We start from the raw sequence: 25,226 nt of genomic DNA, 5'->3' as shown, positions 1-25,226 counted from the left end.
GGGTTTGTACTTGGCATGGCTCAGTTGTGCCCCCATTACCCATGCCACTGCGGCTGCACTGTTATTTATACTTGTGCTGGCTCAATGAGAGCTACCACAAGCATGTGTACATGAGCAGGGGAATCGCCCCCCTAGCTTGAAGCGGAAATGTAGCCTAAGAGCAAGATACCCATTTTAATAAGGACACTACACTGAGTACACAAGCCACCTGTGCTGTGAATTAAACATTTGCTGCGTGTAAGATGTTTTATTTGCTTGCACGATGCAGGAAATAAGATAATTTCATAGTGTGTATGAACCACTCATGTCCAAAAAGAAGGTAGCACATCTTTTCCATGCAACTATTTCCCTTGCTAAACACTACCTGTGGCCCGCAAAACTCACCTGAATCGTTTAAGGTGCAGCCGGAGGACCTGAGGTAGTCTGTAGATCATTAACTGCTTTTTAGCTTCACTCAAAACAAGAGGTTTAGGAGAAGACTTCCGTCGTTTGCCTACAAAAAGTTTAAGAAAGGTATAAAACATAGGTTGAGTTGTAAATTGTCTTCAAAAGAGGAAGCGGCACATGACAAACCCTTCCTTCTTCCTTTTTAGTCAGGTCAGCTCACAGCAAAGACTTACCAGCGAAATACAAAGTGAATAAGGATAGAGGTACACCAGGGGAAGTTTTGCTTACAAACACCTGCATCTGCAACTTCTAAGCAGGAGGATTCCAACCCCATGGATTTGTTGGAATGGTAAACCATGCTGTTTAAAATATTCACAACTTCACATTTTTGTGCTGCTTATAATCTTCATGCCTTCAGTTATCAGTTTCAGGCTGCTTCTGTTAACATTTCACACTGCGATGTACAACAGGGCTGATAAAGAGATGGCTGGGACCACAGAGCATACAGCCAGTTTCAATGTTAAATAATGCTAGGTTGTCCCCAAGTTATTGAAAAAGCATTGTGGATATTTTTTTTTTTTTTTAAATACAGCACCAGAACTGTGTACGGAGCTTTACAGGCAGATAAAAGACAGCGTTCCTGTGCTGAAGAGCTGATAGTCTAAGTTAAGATAGTTTGACAAGAAATTGCAACAAATATTGTGAGGACAAGGGTTACCATGGAAAGATCATGTGGTTACTGTGGGTTAGCAATGTGCGTATCTGGAAGATTTTTCACTTGTGACTGTGAGGGGGAGAGTAAAGTGTATATGGCTAAATGGAAAAGGGGTGTTTTAAGAAGCCACTTGAAAGAGAAGAGGGGGAAGGCCTGGTGACCAGATCAAAGACGCAGTTTCGTGTGTAGGGGTCCACAAGGGAAAGAATGGAGAGAGTGGGAGAATAAAAGCAAAGGGGTAGTAAGGTGTGCGGCTTGGGTGAGCAAATGGAAAACAGAGGCCCTTAAGTTCTCATCTCCACAACCACTCACTGTCAACTTCTATTTGCTATTTTTTAAGTAAAATTTTGATCACTAACAGGAATGTAAAATTAAGAGGTGGCTCCTTACGCTGCCTTGAGCCCAGGGTTTGCAGACATGGATTCTCACTTTGGAGTGTTGTAATCCACGCCATAAAGTACAATCAACAAGAATAAAATAATTTATTCTAATTGGAGTGATTTGTTACAGTGCTGAGTGGAGCTACCACTGCAGAGCACAGATTACAGTACAATGAAGGTGCCATAATCAACACTTTGCCAACAACGAAAGCAATCTGAGAACGAACAGTAAAAGAATCAAAAGGATTCTTAGCCACTATTTACATTCTATCAACTAGCAGATTTGTTATTAAATTAAAAATATAACTGTCCCCATAAACCCTGTAGAAGTAGCTCTCTTTGATGGGAGAGAACAAAATTATAAAAAGCTACATTCTAAAAACGTTCTTTGTACTTCACCTTAAACAGGTTTGAATTAAACTACAATGAAGGGGCAAATCCTGATGATTGCCTCTCCATATTTACTCACATAATTGCGCAGGCAAAACTGTTGCCTTTATTGCATCAGGATTTTGTAAAAGCCAAGTAAGGAGTTCAGAATTTGTATCTAAAAAATTAACCAATTTTTATTAACTCTGCTTGTGTTCTACTAATTAATCCTTATAGAAAGCGATGTATCCCACGTTTAACCATAAACAACAAAGAACAAATGTCACGTGTTTCCCAATGGGCTATCATTTTCATGTTTAAGCGAGTTGCTAACAAACTGAGGCGGAGGGAAAGTAGTTTCAAGGCAAAAATAAAATAAAATAAAAAGCCACTCTATTATATATCTAGCAAACACCTCCACCCCCACCCACTGAAAGCAAAGGTTCTGAAATGTGCGCTTCATTTTTTCATAAAGAGAATGCAGAGATAACTGCTTCATAACAGACCTTTGCTAACTCAGCCTCCTCTGTAACTCAGCATTCAAACAAGGAAGGAGTATCGCATACAGTCATGTTGGCTAGTTGGCTTTATGCAGCACAGTCTATCTTAAATGTCTGACGCGTGGTTTCTCAAGAGACTGAGGTGAGATATTTTATGTTGCTTTTCAAAAAAAAAAATAAAATGTAAAACAGCAAATATTGAAACAATTTTTGATTACCAAGGGCTGGGGGGAGGAAGGAAAGGTGTATTTATTTGTTTGTTTTTGGAAATCACTAGAGCTAAAGCATTATATGCAACACCCCACACAATCCATTTCTGTCTTCAACATTTTTGTTTTTACCTCCATCCAAAAGGACTGAATATCAGCTTGCAAAATCTGGCACTGTGTTCTACTGACAGACTGATTTGACTCACTTATATTGCATAGATAGAGCAAGTAAATCCTGCACTTCACTATCTTTGGGGGCGGGGGCGAGGGAGGAGGATGAGATTCATATGAATCAAGTTAGAGATGAGAGCTTTCAACAAGATACCAAGCCTGGTAGGGCAGAAGGGAAGTGTGCCTGCATACGGAAGCAAGTTTACTCCAGGGTAAAGACTATTTTAAAATTTATCGACAAAAGATGGGATAAAAGTGTGTGTGTGGGGGGGGGGGTGTCTTTTTTTCCTAATCGGAACCTGTCAACTTCACCAGGGCACAGAGGACACAGCTTAGAAAAAGGGAAGAAAAAAAAATGGACAGGTGACAGCCAGAGCTTCCAATAAGAAATGTACCTGTTAAGTGGATTTCTGCATCTCACTGAACCAATTCAGAACAGATGGGTTGCTCCTTCTCTTTATCACTTCTGACAAGCAGTACCACCAATGATTTTTGGCATCTACTGGTAGGACTGCTGCCTCCCACTAGGACTTGCTTTTTTCAGTTAATGCTTCCTTATCGGATTCAATTATAATCGGCAAACTTTACATCAGCAAACTTTAGGTCTGCACAAACAAGAACTGCAGAATACAAGGCTAAGACACAAGCCAAACTGAACAATACTGATCAGATTTGTGTGAATGATTCACAGCAAATAATTTAGCTGATGAAATTAGTTCCCTCTTTTGCTTATAGACTATCCACAAGCAGATGGCTATTTCCTCAGATTTTATCATCTGAAAGTATTTAATAAATTTGTGATTAAAAATACTGATTGCAAATCACTCCACACAAATGTTTGCTATTTCAGCTGTGCTGATTAGTTGTGACAGGTCAAATAAGTCACTCTGTTTCCTCCCAACTGGATGAACATATGATGACGCCATCATAAATAATCACGTGTCAGAATTTGAAATTCAGTTTTGGTGAATGTGGGTGCCAGTACAACTAAACCACATGATTATTCACAAGCTCAAAATTACTTCGTTCAAAAACGTAAGCAAATGTTCTTGGAAAGTTTTCTGCAGTATTCATCCAGCCCTAATATTAATCCTCAGACCACCACGAAAGCTAACAAGAGATATATTCTAAATGAGAGTAGTGAGATGCACATGTTCACTTAACAGAAAATACACTAATTTGAGAGTCAAATAGCAATTTCAGCTCACTGGTAAAGACACCTACTAGTCACAAAGAAAGGGAGCACCTTTTCTCTGACATGGTGGCCCTTTAGAACTCTTTGCCTGAAAGCTACAGCTGCAGAGACAAAAATGCTCAAGTCTACAGTGCCTGAAGGAGACATGATGCTAAGCCTACACTGCAACTTACCAAGACTACACTAAAACTCACATACTGCAGGACAAACAACAACACACCTGGCCAGGATAGTTTGTTCATTTCTGCCATGACAGGGAAGAAAAGAAGATGATAAACTTCCTTTTGTACCTGCCTCCACAATCTCACCTCTCCCCCCCAAAATTACTGTGAGCGATTTAAGTGGGGCAGAGGAAGCAACCAACTAAAGAAAGTCATAGTAGGAGGGAGCAGTTATAGATGGGGTCAAAATATATTCTCAGCAATCTGTGCTGCTGAATGTAAGGAATGATAAAAGGAGCACCTGGTCAGTTCTGAACTGGTACACAGAAGGTGCAGAAGCTATCAACAGGAAGAACCTGCACCAGAACAGAGTAGTGATGAAGGGTGTGGGTATTTTTTTAAAAAATATAACAAACACACCCCTCTCTCACACATGCATCGAGGTACCAATTTTTAGATTTACACACACACACAAAAGTGCACTATGAACATCTCTTACCCGGAACAATGGACAGTGTATCTAAGCTGCAGGTAAAGCATCAGCACTTCACTTACTGTTGCATTGGTCACACGCATATATCCTCCCTTCCAGAGCTTCTGTTTCTGTGAACTTGGCCAACATTTCTGTCAGCATGCACTCTGTCTGGTTAACGGGGACAATCCCTTTCTCAATAGAGTGATAGCGTTCAGGGAATTCCAGGGAAAGATCCCAGAAGGGCTCAATGGTGTTGGATTTGTAGTTGCATGTTATGCAGGTGACCTGGAAAGGAAAGGTTTATACACAAATGATGTTATGTGTACACATACCTACAGTATAGGCATTTATATTCACGTGGGCCAAAGAATTGTTTGGTTATGCCCGTGTGGCAATCCAGTCCAGTGGACAGGAAATTGGGCTGGCAGTCCAGAGAAACGGGTTCTATTCCCAATACTGACCATGACTCATTGTGTGATTTTGGTCAAGTCATTAAACCTCTCTACAGCTCTTTCACAATGTATATGGGGATGATACTTATCTTTGTAGCGTGCTTTGAGATCCTCAGCTGAAAAGTGCTATATAACTGCAAAGTATTATTATACATGTCTCAATAGTTCTGAACTATTTTCTAATACTGTCGCCCCTTTTTGACCCAAGTGGCTAGTCAAAGTTCAGGGCCCTGGAAATGTTCCCATTAGGAGGAGAAATCAGTGGTAGTCAAGTATTTCTTTGATCCGATCTTGTTTATTTACAAGGAACGTACAAAGTTCTGCTTCTCCAAATGCAGAAGGAACCAAAAACAAGACAAGTTTCTTAGGCCTTGTCTACACTGCCACTTTACAGCGCTGCAACCTTCTTGTTCAGGGGTGTGAAAAAAAACATCCCCGAGTGCTGCAAGTTTCCGCACTGTAAAGTGGCAGTGTAGACAGTGCACCAGCACTGGTAGCTACTCCCCTCGTGGAGGTGGGTTTTTTTATAGTGCTGGGAGAGCTGGTGCTGTGACTACACGGCAGCGCTTTAATGTTGCTAGCGAAGACATGCCCTTAGCTTACAGCCCCAAACCTCTAGCCAACAGAGCCAAAAGCGCTCTCTCTAGCTTTTCCAGGGTCACACTGGGCTCACCAGCTACCTCTTGGCTTGGCTACACTTGCGAGTTAGAGCGCATTAAAGCAGCCCTGGGCGCCCTACCTCACTACCCGTCCACACTGGCAAGGCACGTAGAGCGCTCTGACTCCATGGCTAGAGCGCTCCTGGTACTCCACCTCAGCGAGATTAACACTTGTTGCACCTTCGCTGAAACGCCCGGGCATCAGTGTGAATGAAGTGTTGCATTACTGCGCTCTGATCAGCCTCCAGAAACGTCCCATAATCCCCTTAAATCAAGTGACCACTCTTCTCATTGTTTTGAACTTGCTGTAGGAATGCGGATATGCCCTTTGAAAGCTCCGTTTCTGACAGCCAGCTGCTTACGTGCTCCGAGACAAAGCAACCATTACTGTGGGATGCTGTGTGTGTGTGTGTGTGTGTGTGTGTGTGTGTGGTGGGGAGGGAGGTCTGCTGCTCTCTGAACTTACAAGACAGCATGCTGACATGCTCTCAGCCCCCCCCCCAAAACCCACTCTCTCCCCCACATACACACAACACACTCCCTGTCACACTCCAGCCCGCTCCCCCACATTTGAAAAGCATGTTGCAGCCACTTGCATGCTGGGATAGCTACTACAATGCACTGCTCTTTGTGGCTGTTGCAAGAGCTGCTAATGTGGCCACGCCAGTGCACCTGTAGCTGTCAGTGTGGACAGATTGCAGCGCTTTCCCCACTGCGCTCTGCAAAGGCTGGTTTAACTCAAAGCACATCTGCAAGTGTAGCCATGCCCTCTCCCTCTCTCTCTGTTCTTAGTATCTGTGTCTTCTGTTTTCCCTCACACTCACTCATTCTCTCTCTCACTCACACATCCAACCCCTTTACTCCTGGTCACAATACCCAGTGGAACCACCCTCTCCCCCACACCACATGGTGTTAGTTTCTGAGCAGATTCTATTAGGCCTTGTTTTAGGTGTGGCCCCTCAAGTGTTTCTTACAACTATCTTAACGGAAGGGCACAGTCACACATTAATTTAAAGGGGTTTTAACTCAACCCATAATAAGGTTTCACCCAGCTCATAACAATACAAAGAATTCATGTTAACATTTAGGGCCCAATTCTCACCATTTCTTCTCTTTGTTCACTTGTGGATTCAAGAATACCATCTATACTCACTTTCGTTGTTATGGTCAGTTTCAGTTCCTGTTTCATGCACTAGCCCTATGAAATCACTCATGCTCTGCTCTGGTAGTGTGGAGGAGGGAGCTCAAATGCACACTGTTCCTCATGTCCTGCAAAATGGTGCTGACCAATAACAAATTGCAGCAAAGTTAAAACTAAAACTAAGGCAGCAGCAGGCAGGGGCATGCAGAGAGAGAAAGGGGAGGAGAGTATATGCATGCAGGTTTGGTGTTACTCTGGGTTCTACTCAGTTTTCCGAGCTGGAAAATGATCTTTATGAAAAAAAAAGATTTCTTGATCTTGAGGTATGTTCACTTACTCAAGGGCAAATGTAATTGGTCAGAGGGAGTGATGACTAGCAGTTAAAGCAAGGGACCGAGAGGGAAGACTTCTGCGTTTTATTTTGAGCTCCGTCACTTGCTGTGAGAGACTTTAGGCAAGACGCTGCATGGCTGTGTATCTCAGTTTATCCATCTATAAAGCGTAAAGCCTCAGATGAGGCTTAATGAAAGAATATTTGTAAAGCACCCTGGGGGAACCTTGGATGAAAGATGTGATGTGTAAATGGGAGTTGCATTGTCACATATATATAATAAACTCTTGGCAGGAGAAGCATAACAAATAAAATGGCTCAAAATATATTCCATCACACACATTGCATATAACTCCATAAAGAGTTGTTAATACAGAAGTCTTAAACACTGTGGCTACATCTATGACTCTAGACATGTATTGAACAGTATTAAACAACTAGGATGATGTTTCTGAACACAGAACATTTAGTTAAAAAAAGGGTATGAAGAGTATGTGCACCGTAGACACCTTTCAAAATGAACAGTGATTTTAAATTAACCCTTGCTCACCAGAAAACCCAACGCCCACATCTAAATAGAGGACTAAAGGGTATATATATTCTCCTTTAATATGCAAATAGTTTCTATTAATGCTAATTCAAGATAACCAGCACTGGGGAAAAAAAATGGTAGTAACAATAATAGTGTCATGTGTTCATTTTTATGGCCCAATCCTGCAAAGTGTCTCTTGCAAAGTGCTAAACACCTTCAGGGCCCTTTGACATCAATGGTAATTGAGGGCTTGCAAAGACACACAGCAGCTCTTATTATCAGACCCTTGGGGAGTAACGTGAGATACTCAAGGGGAAAATACATCCACAAAGGACCAGATATTGAGAGATGCAGAGCACTTGCAACTCTCACAGAAATCAACAAGAGTTATGGGTGCTCAGCACCTCTCAGGATCAGTCTCAAAATGCCTGCAAATATTCATTTTAAAACAAACTTTATTCTTTTTGAGACACTAAGACTGGATTCTCTGGCCCTCTCCCCACAACTCCCCTCCCACTCTTTTGAGCACAGAAACAAAACAAAAAAGCCAAATTAAGTATAAAGACATTGTGTAAAACAAAAACCAACTTGCACTAGGGCTGAGGCCTTGTCTACCCTGTGTGCATTTGTCATTTTAAAGTGATAAAATATAGCTAAATTCTGATACCTTTAGATGTGGGTTATATGAGGGGAGGGATAGCTCAGTGGTTTGAGCATTGGCCTGCTAAACCCAGGGTTGTGAGTTCAATCCTTGAGGGGGCCATTTGGGATCTGGGGCAAAAATTGGGGATTGGTCCTGCTTTGAGCAGGGGGTTGGACTAGACCTCCTGAGGTCTCTTCCAACCCTGATATTCTATGATATGCTGGAAATGCCAACAGATCCCTAACAGCTCTAATACAGTGCTGCAATGAATTCCATCTTCATTAGGGTCACCTACCTAAGCCCTGTTGAATATCCAGTGGTTCCACAGAAAACAGAACCTCTGCTCCCTGGCACTGAAAGCAGCAGCTGGTTTCAGTGATGAGCTATGTGCATACCTGACTGAGCAGCTGCCCATGAAAAATGGTGTTCACCACCTTCAGGACTTGCTTGGTGAGCTTCCTCTGTGAGAAAGGGATGAGGATCCTGCGCTTCGTTCCTTCCGACTCCAGCTCCTGCTGCACTTTGTCCAACAGCTCACAGAGAAATTCCTGAGCGTCCTGCTGATCATAACCTCGAAATGCTGGAATCAAACTCCACACGGAGTGCAGCATGGCAAATGGAGACACTAATGCCCACTTCCCAGACCACATGACTCTGAAGAGGGTGTGCAGTTCATGACAGAGAGAAATGTGCTTTGAACTCGGTTCCTTGGGCTGTATTAGTTCTAAACTCCTGCTTATTGAGGACCCACCATTTAAGCCAGCTGGCAAGCTTTGCCTGCCATATGACCCCATTTTATCATTCCTCCCCAACTCATTAGCAGCAGATCCATTTGCCAACTTGCCAGACATTCTAGACTTTCCATTCACGGTTTTGGCTAAGAGTTCTTCAGTTTCACAGAGGTCAAGTGTCAAAAAACATTCTCTGAACTTCTGGAGGTGACTAAGCACTTGAAGGATTGAGTTCATGTAGCATGTGTTTCCCAGATTCCTTAAGCCAGTCACACCAGGAGTCATTAGGGGTTTACGCCGGATGGAATAAAACTGTCTGAATCTGCTGCTCTGCACTCGCCTTGAGGTAGGGGAACTTGCTGCCATCTCTCTAAACTTCCTTGGAATCAAATTCTCTCTGTGAACGTGAGACAGAAGTCTCGCACTCTTTCTAGGAGGAGTGTTTGCCAGTTCCTCCAAAAGTCTCCGTTTCATCTCTTGCCGCCTCTGCCTGGCTGCTTCCTTCTTTCTCTCCAGTTCCTCCATTTGTTTCTTTTGTTCTAGTTTTAGCCGGCCTCTGGAACTCTTATCAAACCAGGTCCGCAGTGCTTTTGCTAGCAAAGATTGGCGCCTGTGCCAGAGAGCAGTGAGCATCTGAGGCTGTCCTTGAGGGGTCCTTTGATGGCTATACACCTCCTCCCCCAAAGCCATTGATCGCAATGTCCTCCCACTTCTCGCTGATGGATCATGCTTCTGACTTCTAATAGCAGAGAGAGAGCTTCTTAACAATTTCAAATCACCCTCAGGATTATCATTCAAGACATAGTCTTCACAAAGGTAACAAAACACATACAGATCATTAACTTCCATAGCCAAGGGATGCTTGGTCTCTTCAAAGTGTTTAAGTGCATGTTCCTCAATGTACCTTCCACAGGCCACGTGGGAGCATTTCAGACAAGCCCATATAGACTCCGTGGTGTCGCAGTCTTTGCAGTGCCACTTCTGGGGATTCAGGATAGAATGGTCCTGGGCGAGTCGTAGCCGCCCGACATGTTTGCATCTATCCATGTCTTACAGAAGGCTCCACTGCTGTACCCTTGCAAGACAAAAGGAGAAGGATTTTAGAGCCACAGGACAAATTTAAAGTCATGTCTCTTTTGTAAAGATATATATATATAAAAAAAAAAAAAAAAAGACCTAAAAAGACAGACGTGTCACGTCTTGCCAGCTCCAATTACAGTATTTCCTTTCACAGACTGAAATACCTCTGGTAGCAATTTTTAAAAGCTATTTTTAGTATCAGTGAAAGACACTGGGTTGACAAACTCCAAAGAATGAAGCTGACTATCCACCTACTGCCAACAGCCCAGGTAGTGCCTCTGCAAGCTGACGACACGCCTTAGTGAGCCTGCGCTCTTAAGATGGACCATTTTAAGGCCAATAGTGAAGATGTTTTTGTGACAGACATACCTGTCCACTAGGAACTTGATGGAGATTACAAAACTTTTTTCATAAAAGCCACACAGATGCCAGATAATTGTCATGACCAAACTGGACTATATTTGAAATGAAACCTGAAAGGTAAAGGCGCTATGTCACACTATTGGTCTCTTGAAGTCTCTCATTTTCCACCATGTAATACTTTTTTTTCTGAGTTGGGCACGGTGCAGGAGCAAGAGTTTCAAATATTTCACTAAAGTTGAATATAAAAATTCAGCCATGACAAAAAAATGAAATGCAACCATCGCATTTATAGGTCTCACGTAGTTTATGCAGTCATATTATGGCAACATGTGTCTGTGATTGTATTTGAGCAGATATGGGTTTGGTTTTTGGCTCTTTCACTGAATTCTCCTCAGCAAACCTTTAATTTAAAGGAAGACTTGCAAGCAATATGAGTCACAGACTCACCCTACAAAAACCATTGGATAAATCTTCAGCTGGTGCAACTGTCATAGCAGTATTGACTTCAATGGGGCTACAACAATTTACATCAGCTAAAGATTTGCCTCTATACTTCTAAACTAAGGCCAATATATTTGTTTTTAAAAAGTTGTTTGCATATTACAGCCTTGCACAGAAACTGCAGGTAGAAAATACATTCCAGGATTTTTCACTTGTGCATTCTGACATAATGCACAATTGAGTATGTCTGCACACAAAAGAAAAGACAACCAAATTACTCTATTTTTCAATAAAGTACAAAGCAGGGATACTGGAATACTAAAGAACCACACGCTTCCAGTTGTGTCTTCTACATCCATATGTTTTATAAATGATTCAGTTATGTTCTACAAATAACATAACGACAGAGAGTTCTTCATGCTAGTAAAATGGTTTCTTTTGTATAATCCAGTCAGTGATCGGACACAAATGGAGAAAAATTGGGATGAAGACGTGTCAGACAGATACATGCATACATACATACATACAAACAATTCACTACTCACTGTGTCATCTTTAAACATTCTTTTTTTCGCAACTCAATGACCAGAGCCTGGAACATCCCCATTTCAGCCAATAGGAGACTTGGCAGTTCTTCAGGAATTTAATTACTACTTAGGTCTTCATCACAAAGCAGCACAGCTTCAAAGCCCTAGAAAGAGAATATTCCTGTGATACATGTAAACAAACTAAAAACAACATAGTAGGGCTGCTTTAGAACATGATTAATCCCCTCAATGGGAAGAGCTACCGCAGAGAATGTATTCATAACAAGGAACAGAATTAGCTGGAAGTCATGACATTAATGCATCTAATAACCCAAATACTCGATTGTGACAAAATGTCAAATGGAAAAGGGTACTCCAGAATTTCATTTTTCTGATCATCAATAAATCTGCTGATCACACACATAGCCTCTTCTTCAAAAGTTTTTCATAGTGGATAACCTACCATAGGGCATAGTAAAATCTCAACAGGAAAACTAAGCAAACTTATACACCTCTTGTGACCACTTTAATTTTGGCTATGCAGCAGGAAAAACTCTCTGTTTCCTATATGTTTTTCACAATAAAAATGTATAAATGGAGAGTTGTCAAATGTAGATGATATTAAAATAAAACAAGCGTAATGGGAAAAAGAGGGGGGGTGCGGGAGATTGTGAAATGCATTCTATCCATAATGGAGGAGGAAAGATTAAGACAGAAAGAGGGTTGTTATTTATTGTAATAATGAAGAAAAGTCGATCTCACCTCAGACACACATTGTGTAATCACAGTACCTCAATACAACACAAAGTAATAATATCCAGCGAGACTAGCAATATACACAACATGGTTACAGACCATTCAAAACACAGTTACAGAACTGGCATGCAGAAAGCCTTATTTCAAAATTCGGAATGCTATTTTATGGGGAATACAGTTGAAATGCAACTAAGGAAATAGCATACTTTCCAGGACATTTAAGATGAGCACTGTAACAGCCAACTACAAATAGTATGCAGACTGCACATTTGACAACTCCATGAAAATACGCCTTAGAGTCTCTTAAATTTATTATGCAAGTTTAAATTAAACTTTACTATTAGCACCACCATATTAAGGATGGAAGATTTCAGAGGAAGTTAAACCTTTTCCACTCCATCTTTTGTTCTCCTCTATTTGAAAACAGCAATACAAGTGGCATCTTTAGAATTTGTATGTCTCTGCAACAGAGATACTTAAACATCAGAGTAACTTTTTTTTTTCACTGGCTGTTTAAAACAGCTCTGGATTTAACTGTGCCTTTTACTTGGGCTTCACTAGTTCATTCCCACATGCCAAATAACTGGTAAGGCACTTTCAGAAATAAAATGAAAAACAAAGAATGGGAATGGTCTATTTATAAATAAGTTCAAACTGTTCCCCACCACTACCACCACCACCACTTATTTCTCTTTCTGTCTTTCTTTCCTTCCTTCTGTTCCCTCTCAAATCTTGTCTGAAAATTGTGGAATAATCCGGTCTAGTCTTGGTGAGACTAAGTGGCATTGATTCCAGCTCGAAAGAAAGTAGACACTATGGTAACATTGACAACCTTCATTTACATAAAAGAATACTAATTATGTTGCATCATCAACATCTGCAATTCTGCTCACTGCCATATGCGACAGTGTTGGGAATTTAACCCTTAAGCCTCACAAAGGTGCCCAGAACTGCTCCTTACTACCAAAATAAATTTGTTTCAAACAGTGTCTAGAATTTCTTATTATAAACAGCAGTGAAGTGCTTCCTTCACTGGTTTCAAAAAGACAGTATTCTTAAAAGGCTTAAAAATTACCCCAATTTTCCAAGAAACCAAGAAATCCCAGTAGATGGTTGGTTTTAAACAAAAACAAAACAAAACAAAAAATGTAGCCACGAATAAGATACAGCATCATACTATAGTGTTTAACAATAAAAACATGCTGTCCGTGTTTGCATTACAAGGCCTTTGACAGATTTCAGAGTAGCAGCCGTGTTAGTCTGTATCCGCAAAAAGAAAAGGAGGACTTGTGGCACCTTAGAGACTAACAAATTTATTTGAGCATAAGCTTTCGTGAGCTTCATCGGATGCATTTGACAGTTTCTTTTATTTTTACTGTGTGGACTAGTAAGATTTCCTGCTATTAAAATAATTTTATTCTTTTAAAATCGTGGTCACTTAGCAAAATAGGCATTTGGAGAGCTAGATGCAGTTATTCACAGCACACAGATATTCTCAACTTTGCATGTAATATTACAACCTCCTTTCTCCTTATATAGCACATTTTCTTGCGAGTGCAGGCCCAGGAGCATATACCAATTATATGTAACTGCTCTGGAAGTGACAACAAAGGAACAGTTTTTATTTACTCAAAACTACTTAAACATACATCATCTTTCAGGTTTACTCCTCCTTCAGCGTCTGTTACCAAATGAAATCTTTCCCTCTTCCACCACATTGGTTTTCATGTCAAAACTAAAAAGCAGTCTGCATAGCCAGCTGGGGTGTCTGAAAAGTCTGCATTGCTCACTAAACATGCCCTCCCCATCTCCAAAAGCAATTTAGACTTGCCAGATACTATAATCTGAGCTTCAACTGCTTCCTAGAAGCAGTCGAATCCCTTCTTCAGAGCAGATCATGAATTATTGACTCATGTTAGCCATGCTCCTCCTGAGGTCTGAGTTCTCAAAGTATGAGTTTCTCAGCAACAAGTGTAATGAAGGGACCCACCAATGTCTGGGGCTCCTGTTCTCGCCCACAGACACATGCAGGTTTCAGAGTAACAGCCGTGTTAGTCTGTATTCGCAAAAAGAAAAGGAGTACTTGTGGCACCTTAGAGACTAACCAATTTATTTGAGCATGAGCTTTCGTGAGCTACAGCTGAGCTCATGCTCACGAAAGCTCATGCTCAAATAAATTGGTTAGTCTCTAAGGTGCCACAAGTACTCCTTTTCTTTTTGCAGACACATGCAGGTAACTCTCATTAATGAAGTTAGCAAGAGCTGTATGCACCCAACTGAAGACAGAGGTCAGCCCGTCTCTGTTTTTATGCAACTATTACAAACAACTGCCAGCTACTTCCTACTTCAGAGGAGAGGATGAAGTCAACATGGACCAAAGTAATGGGGAAAAATAAAGAGCAGAGCGAAAGGAACACAAAAAAGAGAAGAAAACTGGAAGATGCAAACAGTTCCAGGGAAAAATAATTAATCTTATTGCAAAGCCTGTAGAGAGCTGAAGTAATTTAAAATGTCACAACTCTCAAACAGGTTTCAGAGGAACAGCCGTGTTAGTCTGTATTCGCAAAAAGAAAAGGAGTACTTGTGGCACCTTAGAGACTAACCAATTTATTTGAGCATGAGCTTTCGTGAGCTACAGCTCACTTCATCAGACATTAAGTCATATGGTTGAATAAGTAGGCCTAGTATAAACTGAATAATGACTGTTTTAATACCAGAAAGTTAACATCCTAGCATGTTTTCTTAACCACTTAGAACAAAAAGCGAGTTAGCTCTTTTTTGTTGAGATTACAGTAACTTAGTTTTATGGGCACCTTTTATCTAGCATGGGACATCTCAAACTTTTCCATGCTGTGGATCTCATTTTAACAAACACTATCTCAGAGAGATACCTCCTCTGCCAGTTACTGACTGCTTGGGCTATTTTCCTGCCTCATGAATAGCTGAAAAGCAGTGATTGCTCTGGATGGAGATATGATACTAGGGGAAGTGCTAAACTTCATTAAAATACAGCTAAAAAATACATTAAAAGATGGAAATAAAGAAAAAGCCAGCACCATTCAACTAGCCAGCTCTCTGGTGGACCACCAGCAAGGGTTCCATGAACTGTTTTTGAGCAACTATAATCTACAAGGATCCCATAGTGCTTAAAACTGGTGCCAAATCCCACTTTCCTTACTTACATGGGTCCTCCTAACCCCGTAATTTACCTGGAGTGAAATTCTCTGCTGCATCTCTAAGAAGCATAGCACAAAACCCACAGTCCCAGGGAAAAAGGGGCTAAGGTGGCTTTAAGCCACTTTTTCAGTCGCTCTATACCAGGGGTGGGCAAACTTTTTAGCCCAAGGGCCACATATGGGTATGGAAATTGTATGACGGGCCATGTATGCTCACGAAATTGGGGTTGGGGTGCGGGAGGGGTTGAGGGCTCTGGCTGGGGGTGTGGGCTCTGTGGCAGGGCCAGAAATGAGGAGTTCAGTGTGTGGAAGTGGGCTCTGGGCTAGGGCAGGGGTGCGGGAGAGGGGGGAGTGAGGGCTCTGGCTGGGGGTGCGAACTCTGGGATGGGGCTGGGGATGAGGGTTTGGGATGAAGGAGGGTGCACCGGGCTGGGACCAAGGGGTTTGGAGGGCAGGAGGGGGATCAGGGCTGAGGGTGAGGGTGTGGGCATGGGAGGAGGTCAGGGGTGCAGTCTCCGTGCGGCGCTTACCTCATGCAGCTCCCAGAAGCAGCGGCATGTCCCCCCTCAGGCTCCTATGTGGAGGCATGGCCAGGCAGCTTTGCATGCTGCCCTGTCACAGGTGCCACCCCTGCACCAATGGGAGCTGAGGGGGTGGTGCTTAGGGTGGGGACAGCATGCGGAGCCCCTTGGCTGCCCCTACGCATAGGAGCCGGAGGAGGGGGGGGAACATGCTGCTGCTTCTGGGAGCCACGGTACGCACTGAGTGGGGCAAGCCCCCGACCCTGCTCCCCAGTTGGAGAGCTGGGGCGGGGCAAGCCCTAGACCCTGCTCCTCGGCAGGAGCTCAAGGGCCTGATTAAAATGTCTGAAGGGCTGGATGCAGCCCCCAGGCTGTAGTCTGCTCACCCCTGCTCTATACTAACCCTGAGCTGTCCCAGGGCTTGGAGAGCACACACCCTAAGCTTGTGGCCCATCTAAGTTACAGAAGCCTTCCTGGGCTTCCTTACCTCCCCAGTGCTGTAGCACTGAGTGTTGTGTCTCACCCCCAACAATCCACCCTCCAGGCTGGGGCTTGTGAGAGGTTCTGTGTGAGGCTGCCTTATAGCTGTCTTCCACAGTGCCTGCACCAAGGGACTCCTACCACACTACTCCACTGTAAAGGGCGAGAGCAGAGGGAAGGATCTCACCTTTATTGTCCAGTCCATAATGCTTACTAGCATGGACAGTTAATGTAGAGTGAGCAGGATATTGCTCATGCATTTTTAAAAGGACAAAACAAACTTCACCCACCACTGAAATACACCAACCTCTGGGTAGAACATGACAGCAATGTTTTGTGGTCATTTAGGGCAGGAAATGAACAAAGTTTCTTTAACTCGTAACACTAAAGCATACAAAAACATGAAGCCATTTAGCCATGTTTTGCTCTAACAGTATTTACTGACTATCTGAGAAGTATTTTTCAGCGACTAGATGTAAGACGTGTTTATAAATGAACATGTGGATATATTATTATCCTTTGTATTGTACCTTTCCTGTTTGTGTCACATATTTGGAAACAGATTGAAGAAATCTATAAAGATTTGGCAACGGCCACAGTTTTGTTTTTAACTTATGTGTGTGAGAGAAACATTCAGCAATGATGAGGAGTGTTGGACTGACAGCCCTGGAAACTGAAAGTTCTCCATTTATTCATGGGAAAGGTACTGAGCAGGGAGCAGCAAGGTTCCTCTACACCAACCTACCAAAGTCCCTCATCCACAACCTGGAGATCACCTTTAATGGTGGGAGGAAAGTTCACCCTCAATGGCCCTTTCATTGATTTAGTCCACCTACTGAAACTGGCAAGAGGAAAAAAGAGCAGTGGCAGCTTTGCTGTTGTAGACACCTGTCTACTGTGAGCTGGAGTTACATTAATACTAACTTAAGGGTTTTTTTTGTTTTTGTTTTAAATAAATGCGGGGAGGGGATACATGTTTGAATCCTACCAACAACAGAAAAACAAGGCTCAATTTGAGTCTAATTAGGCCAGCTAATTTTAAAATTCTGATGGAAATTTTTTTAATTTGTCCCTTTACTTTGATACTGGAGCCTACTTTTCAAACATGCAGTCTTAGTCTTATACGGCAGAATTTTCCCTCTGCTGCGTACATTCAGAAGTTCTCAAACTGGAGCTGACAATAGGGAGAAAAGAGAGAAACGTGTCTAAAATTGTGTGCTGATTGTTCAACCAATCCTTTTGCAAGGATCACATACAATGGCCGAGCGTCTATGACTGTACATGGATACTGAACGTCTGAATCCATCATTCTGTCAAAACTGGGCATGTAGCTATCAAACGTCTCACAGTTAAAATGGTAATTGGCAAACTGAGAAGCATACCCATTCTGTTTGTTTGCTGCTGCAAAGGAAATGAAACAGAGCAGGAAGGATGAGTTTTGTGATAGCCTCCTGTAAAATGCAATAGAGTAACATGTTTCTTTTCTTGAAGGAAAGTGAGCCAATATATTCTTATTGTTTTAGCTCTGCTGACCGGACTGCTTGGTTTTATTTCATTATTCATAGGAAAATACTGCAGGAGGGTGTTTCCTAAAAGCGCCAGGCTCTCTGAGATGGTGTTTCTGTTAGTCATTTTACAAGTGAAATTGATCTAGACTGTTTTCTTTAGTGAATTATTGTGCTTAAGGCATTTGCGTGTGTTCATGCGTGCAGTTCACTTGTTGGTATTTATAGCAAATTAGACTTTTCTATTGCACTAATTTATATTTATTTTTAGTACTATACTTTGGGCAATACAATTCTGCTTCATTTGTTTCTCCTCCAGCCTTAAACTTACTTGCACCCCCTAATGTCCAAGTGTAACTTAACTGCATGAACAAGAATACACCACGGGATTACTGTTAGGTGTGTTCTCATTTCTGCAATCCTCATTACTCTGACATTGGTCTGACCTGTTCTTCTGGACAAGTAGGGATGGACATGAGCTTTAAAAAAAAAAAAAGCCATCTACCTGGTTCATAGTCAGTCAGGTACAGGGGTTTGGGGGACAGAAATGAGATGTATGATTGGTTAATTTAGACAAAGTAAGGAGCAACACACTCCCTTCCTCTGTAACAATCTGTGGCCACAGGAATAGAGACAGGGTCATCAGCTAGCTGCATACATGGAGGAAGGGGAAAGAACTAGTAACCTGCTCCAAAAAGTCACAAACCTCTAAAGGAAAGTTCCTCACAGCAGTCAGCACAGGAGAATTTATAGCCTCTATTTTGTTCTCAAGCCATTAGAGGAGTGAGACTATTACAAACTAATAAACAGTTAAGTAAATCTAACATTCCATTCAGTAGAAGGGAGTGCTATCCATACCAGACAAACAAACTAGTGCTAGTATCACCTACTCTCTGTTCAGACACTATGATCCATCTTGCTGAAATTACTGGTGTACTGGCCACCAGAATCATCTGCTGACTCACAGTACGTGGCTGCTCAGTTAAAAACCAAGCACTTTTTTCAGCTTTTCTTTCTCCATGGACTAGTCACTTGGCACAGAAATCCATTCTCCTAGTTAGACTCTTACTTGCTATTCGTAAGCTTTCAAATCCCATCTCTAACAAGTAGTAACAGTCTTAGCAATTTTTTAGTCTGTACCTAAAGCATATTTTCTCAAAAGCTGTCTGCTCTATGTTCAATGATTGCTGGATTCTCTCTATTCAAGATGACAAATTCCCAAGTAAATGGCCTGGAGGCAAATTAATACAACTGCCAAAGAAATAAAAAATAAAAAGAAAGGAAAAGAAAAGAAAAAACATTAGCAAAAGCATCAGAAGATTGTGAATATATTGCATCTTTGAAAGGGGAAGGGCAATCAGACCAGATAATTAAATAGCTGCTGTAACTCAGAGTAGAAACACACCAAAGAAGTCTGGTAAATAAAACTCAAACCCCTAGTACTTGCTCAATTCTGAAACATACTTTGCTAATAACACACACAAAGAGGCCCTCAAGATGACTAGTGCTCTCTGTTTATTCTTTCTGAGTTGCAACAAACTCATGCAAGTGTTATCTTACCTCTGTATTTCAATGTACAAAACACTTTAGCAAATCTCAGGGCCTAATGCACATCTTTCTGCTTTCAAGAGTCAGCTTAAGTTTGGAACCATAAACACAAGAGCGATGAACTAAAACTCAACCTTAATGCCAACTTCCACAACGAGCTCTATTTTATTAACTCAAAGGAGTGCATTATAACCATGTTAGTGTTAAACAATTTCTGGGAGTTCATATTGTGCTGTAAAAATTTGCTCTGGGCTGAAAGCTGGTATCTTAGAATTTTCAAATAAAGGTGGCCATTGCAAAATGGGGGAGGAGGGAAGTGTGGAAATGTTAAAAGAAAAATCCTATTTAATTTGACTTCCACCTGAGAATTTCAGGTTAGTAATATGGCCTCTGTAGAATTTCGCCATTCATACAAACCAGGATGAAAGAAGCTAAAAGTGAAGGGGCTGTGGGTGGTACTGGAATTCTGGGTGCTTTTCATTCAATTACAAATCAATATTAAACTGAGTCTAAAAAAACCCCCAAACCCACAGTTATTCCAATAAAGAAAGGGACATAGTAAGGCTCTAAGGATGGACTCAAATTCTATCTGAAAAGGCACAGCTGGACACTGGGAATAGTGCTCCTGCCCTGAAAAGTGCAGATATTTTTGAGAAGGATGGATGGAGATATAGAGATAAAACCTGCCTCACACTGACAAGATAAATAACTTCCACTGCTGAGCCTCCTAAATAATCATTCTGATTCCATTCAGAAATATGAACAGAGATTCTCAGAGATACTGAGACCCTGTGAACCTACAACCAGGGCGGAAAAGTCCACCAGATTTTGAGGGACTAAAAGGTAAGTGACCAAACACATTTACCTCCTCTTCCTCACTCTCAACTTCCATTCTTCAGGTGTGCAGCTAATTGACTGTTAACTCATTTCATGCAGGTAGTGTATATGTATATTACAGCACCAGACAAATTATTAAGTCATAAGATTCTAGGAACTATACAGACTCAAAAAGGGCTGAATTCAGTTAAAAAGCCCCCCCACCCCCAGTCTCATAATTTCCACTTTAGTAAAAATATGACCTGTGTGCCCCTTTAGGCAAATGACAGGCTTATGAGCCATAGAAAGCTTTTAGCAGATTGTGTCGCGTCGGATGAGGGACAAAAATGAAAAGCATCTCTTTTTTTCCTTAGACTCTGGAAGCTGAGAGTACTTTAAGAAAAGGATTGCTGTCTTTGAAATTATTTTATACATGAGGAAGGCACTACACAATTCTAACTGTTTTTGTTATGCTAGAATAAATTTGGAGCTTTAAAAAAATCCTTGTGTCTTCATGGAACAAAAGGTCACACCTCTAAAACACAAGCTCATAAATGTTTACGTTTGAAACCTTGTCTTCTAAGTGTACAATATCATAACACATCTTTTCCTGCTGAAACAGCTGCTATCTTATGGGCCAAAGTTGATATCCACCAGGAACTTAGCTGACAGTTTATGGGTTGAAAATAATCACACAAAGGCAAACAGAAAAGGGGGATTCCTTTAGCTCTCAAACCCATTTCAATATAGCCCTCTTAAAGGCTGAGCACACCACATTTTGCATTGCTGTCCCTCTGCTAACCAATCTCTATTGTTCCAGACACCCTTTTAGAGCTATGTCCATTTTTCAAAGAAAGACTCTGACATCTTATGATACATAAAATGGTCTCAACAAAAATTATGTATTTCTCTTATTTCCTTTACAGACAGGAATATTTGCATTAAAACAGGATATTTAAGAATTGATCTGCTCCTGTAGGGAAACAGCAGCAGGAGCAGATGAATGCTTAAAACAAAGATCCTGTTTTTTTGTTCAAGATCACTACAGAGGGAAGAAAAAAATCCCAGAAGACATGTTACACAGGAAGAATTATTCTGAAGGGTAATTGTTATCAGGGTTTTCCACAAGGCATCTGTTACTCTTTAAGAGATTCCCTGTGTGGCTGAATCCTCTTCACCAGGATTATAGTCCTTTTCCCCATGGCTATGACACTGCTCGGTTGACTTTATGAGTTTTTGATGCTGAAATTACAGATTTAAAATATTTGTGGCCATGCGAAATACCAGCCTGACTTTCCCCCGCTTGTCAGCTAGCTTATCAACAGCCTCCTGAATAAGGAAAAAGTATATCATGACTGCAGTCAGGACCTGAATCCTCATTTAATTTCAGGCTCCTAGACACCATACACAGGGGGGCCTCTTCATCCCTTAGGGATGGTCTACATTACCTGCTGGATCGACGGGCAGCGATCCAGTGAGGGTCGATTTATCACATCTAGTCTAGATGTGAAAAATCTACCACCGAGCGCACTCCGGTACTCCACCAGGGTGAGGTGTGCAGGCGGAGTCAACAGGAGAGCGTCAGCCATTGACTTACTGCAGTGAAGACACCGGATCTAAGTACGTTGACTTCTAAGAAAGTAGCGTAACTTAGATGACCGCCCGCCCCAGTATAGACCAGGCCTTAGAGTCCCAAAGATTTTCTCCACACCTTCTTTAAATCCCCACTGGAGCCCATCAGTGCTGCCCAGTTAGCCAAAAGTTGCTGTTAACGTAATGAAAATGCACATTGAAGTCTCTACACTTAAAAGTTTTGCAAGCGTAACTATAGTGATTAGGAGTGTGAACAAAATAACACCCCCGCCCCACCCCCAACTGACAAAATGGCAAAAGCTCCAGTGTAGATGCAGTTATACTGGCAAAAAAGTCTGTTTTCCAAAAAAGCTTACTTTGTTCCACGAACTGGTATCAGCTATGCCAGCAAAAGAACAATTTTGCTGGTATAAGATGCGTTTCCACTAGGAGGGCTTGCCAGTATTGCTATATCAACAACCCTTTCTAGCGTCAATGAGGCCTGAATGTACTGCTCTTGCAGAACACCTTCCAAGAGGGACATTCAGACCTGAAATCGAACTCAGATCTTCTTTAGGGCCATGCAAAATGTTACCACTAGTTCAGGATCAACTTCTGAACTTTTTAATTAAGTTCTTTAGCTTAAAGAGCCTACGATCTGTACTCAATCATACACATCTCCTTTCATAATGCAAAACTGGGATTAAAAATGGTTTTGGAAGGTAGAGAAATAAATGTAGGTACCAAAAGGTGGAGGTGGCCCTGGAATTGTCCCTGGAACTAAATATTAACTAGACTGCTCTTCCATTTTAGAGAAGAAATTCGTGCAAAAATGAGCCTGGTCTTTTAGCTGATTGAATATCTGATTAACTCACTTTGCCATAGCTGGAGTCTAACTCAACTGTCCATTAGGATCTGGAGAATACCAGAGGGACCGAAGAGTTCCAAGTCTGATCAGTCAGAGGATGGGCCAATAAAACCAACAGCAATCCATGCCAACTTCCTGTGGGGAAGAGAAAGAACGTGATATGGCTAGGTCATTGCGGCCCTTTTTTTTCATGGCAGAAACTACTCATGATATTACCTTATGAGGCTGTTAAATTATTTTTAGATGACTTACTTCTCCATGCTGCTTCTTGTTGTAGTAGAGACAGAGCCAAATAGATATAGGCACAACTCCCATTTATTGTTTACAACAGAGCTGAATTTCTTCCCAAATCTGAAGATCAAACTGCAGACTTGTCCCTGCTCCTTTCTTTTGCTGGAGAAATCACCACCTTTCAGATCTTCTAGGCCTTTAATAGGCTGGAACCTGGCTATCTCGAGGGATGCCTCTCTCTGAGACTGTGACCCTTCAAGATAAATGCATTCATCAGCTCTGTTGGAGCTTACTTTCTAGGTAAGACTCAAAGATCCATAAGGCTGGACTCTTAAAGCAAGTGGCTCACTGCTACCAAACGCACTCATACCAGTTATCAGGCTCATCATGCATGTCACCCCTTCATAACAAAATGCCAGGTTCATATCTCCACTTTAACTCCTCCCTTCTACCACATCTGCAGTAACTACCCTACGAGGGATTTGGGGGAGGAAACAAAAACCACAACACAACATTCTATCATGCATACACAACTCTATTATGAGAGGAAAGGGTCATGGATACAGTCTGATTTTTTGTGCTCAGACTCAATATTACAAATCTTCTAATTAGTTTTCTACCATTTTCTACCATTCTGTGAAGGAAAAAGTAACTATCCTTCTCTATACCACATTACATACAAATATTACTTTTGTAAGAAAACTAACAGAAAATTCAACCTTACAAATCAGCCTTACTTTTGAATTTCATGCGGGTTTTATTGTGTTCGTATCACAGCCTCCATATTAACTTTCTATTTTTCATTTAACTCAAAGACTGTTGAACCCGGTGAGCCATGAGGTAGAACTCTGGCTGCTAAGCAAGGTTTTGATCGTTACAACCTGTTAAACCTTCAAGTAATTATTCTGACTCGAACTAATGAGCTAGGTAATTTTTCTCTATATAAGAGCCTCAAATTACAGAGCTTTGGGAAGCAACTTTCAATGCAGTGAAAAGATCAAACAAGTCTAGAAGTTTGTTTAGAAAGGGACTCCTCCTCAAGGTTCACTGGCTCAAAATTTTGATTCACCCTAAAAATAATATTTTCTGTTTCAAATACTTAACACACTGACAGTCAAATTTGGAGGTCCTTATTCAGTCAAGCTCCCATTGACTTTTACCTAAGTAGTGGATGAGTAAAAAATTAATAAAGATTTGCTCACAAAATAGCTACATTTTAATGGGATGATCAAACTTTGAACTCACCAACTTTGAGAATGGCTGTTGAGAAACTGGGTTTCCCCAATGCTATATGATCGTGGAGTGAACCAGTACCTTTGTTTTGTTTTAACAGGGTTACCAAGAAAGTATAAAATGTGAAAAACCACCATTACAGGTTCTGAAGGTCCTTGAAAATGCTTAAGTTAACTGAGCATCAACCGTGGATGTTATATTGAATTATTGGAATGCTGTGTAATTCTCATTTTATGGCAGTTTAGAATTTATAACTGTTTTTTACTCACATAAATAAAACCTTTTCCATTAATTTTAATAGGCTTCTAAGGTGTTTTGTTTTTTAAATCAACATCAAGTTGAGAATCATGTCAGAGTAGTCTGCATGTGTGAAATGTATACACAGATATACTTAGTAAGTATTAAATACAAACATTTCACTTGTTTCCTATAATCTCCATCATTGGGATTAAAAGCGAAAAGTCAAGGCACAAAATTCTGCTATTAGTTACCCTGTATAAACCTTGAGTGACTTCAAAAGAGATAAATGACCAAAATCTGATATGGAAAAGTGCTTTGAGTTAGAATATTTTTTTGTTTTAAATCTAGCTGTACAATACAAAGAAATAATTGCGGCTCTCAAAATAACAGCAACCAGGTTTTAGAATGTATAAATTCAGTGTTTTCTATTTCCATAACCTATGCCAACATCATCACAGATCCTGATTCACAAACAAGGTTTCTCGAGAAGCCCCCCAGTGTAGAAACCGCACCATTCTTTAATAATTGTAGTTTGTATTATTGTAACATGTAGAAGACCCCAGTCATGGCCCAGGACCCCATTGTAGTAGGTGCTGTCCAAACACAGAACAAAAAGACAGTCCCTACCCCTAAGAGCTTTAAGTTGTCTACACATTTTCTTCCCTTACACACCAAAATTGTAACTACCAAAACAGACAGGGCCAGAACATCATGTTGTGTAAATTCGTGTCACTGAACTAAAGAAAAGTCAGTGGAACTATGCCAATTTACATCAGCTAAAGATCTGCCCCCCAGTTTTTACTTTCCCACATTCTCCA

The 25,226-nt window shown here is 41.3% G+C and overlaps 1 protein-coding gene across 6 annotated transcripts in view; it reads right to left on the bottom strand.

Annotated features, from left to right (window-relative positions):
• USP49 (ubiquitin specific peptidase 49) overlaps positions 1 to 25,226 on the bottom strand; it is a 57,871-nt gene that overhangs the window by 5,463 nt on the left and 27,182 nt on the right. For 2 of the 6 annotated variants that reach the window (XM_048826295.2, XM_075122017.1), the window contains exons 2-7: positions 22,957 to 23,188; positions 22,712 to 22,839; positions 11,481 to 11,626; positions 8,716 to 10,126; positions 4,643 to 4,847; positions 385 to 493 (exon numbers count right to left, since the gene is read on the bottom strand). In XM_048826295.2, the coding sequence (XP_048682252.1) occupies positions 385 to 493; positions 4,643 to 4,847; positions 8,716 to 10,098 (1,697 nt within the window). In that variant the 5' untranslated portion in view covers positions 10,099 to 10,126; positions 11,481 to 11,626; positions 22,712 to 22,839; positions 22,957 to 23,188. The remainder of the gene's footprint in view (positions 1 to 384; positions 494 to 4,642; positions 4,848 to 8,715; positions 10,127 to 11,480; positions 11,627 to 22,711; positions 22,840 to 22,956; positions 23,189 to 25,226) is intronic. The other 4 variants (XM_048826293.2, XM_075122015.1, XM_048826296.2 and 1 more) reach the window with 2 other exon arrangements.

This window comes from Caretta caretta, chromosome 21 (assembly GCF_965140235.1).
Source record: "Caretta caretta isolate rCarCar2 chromosome 21, rCarCar1.hap1, whole genome shotgun sequence".
Taxonomy (NCBI): Eukaryota; Metazoa; Chordata; order Testudines; family Cheloniidae; genus Caretta; species Caretta caretta.
Note: the sequence above shows the minus strand (reverse complement) of the source record. Positions and strands in the feature narration are given on the sequence as shown.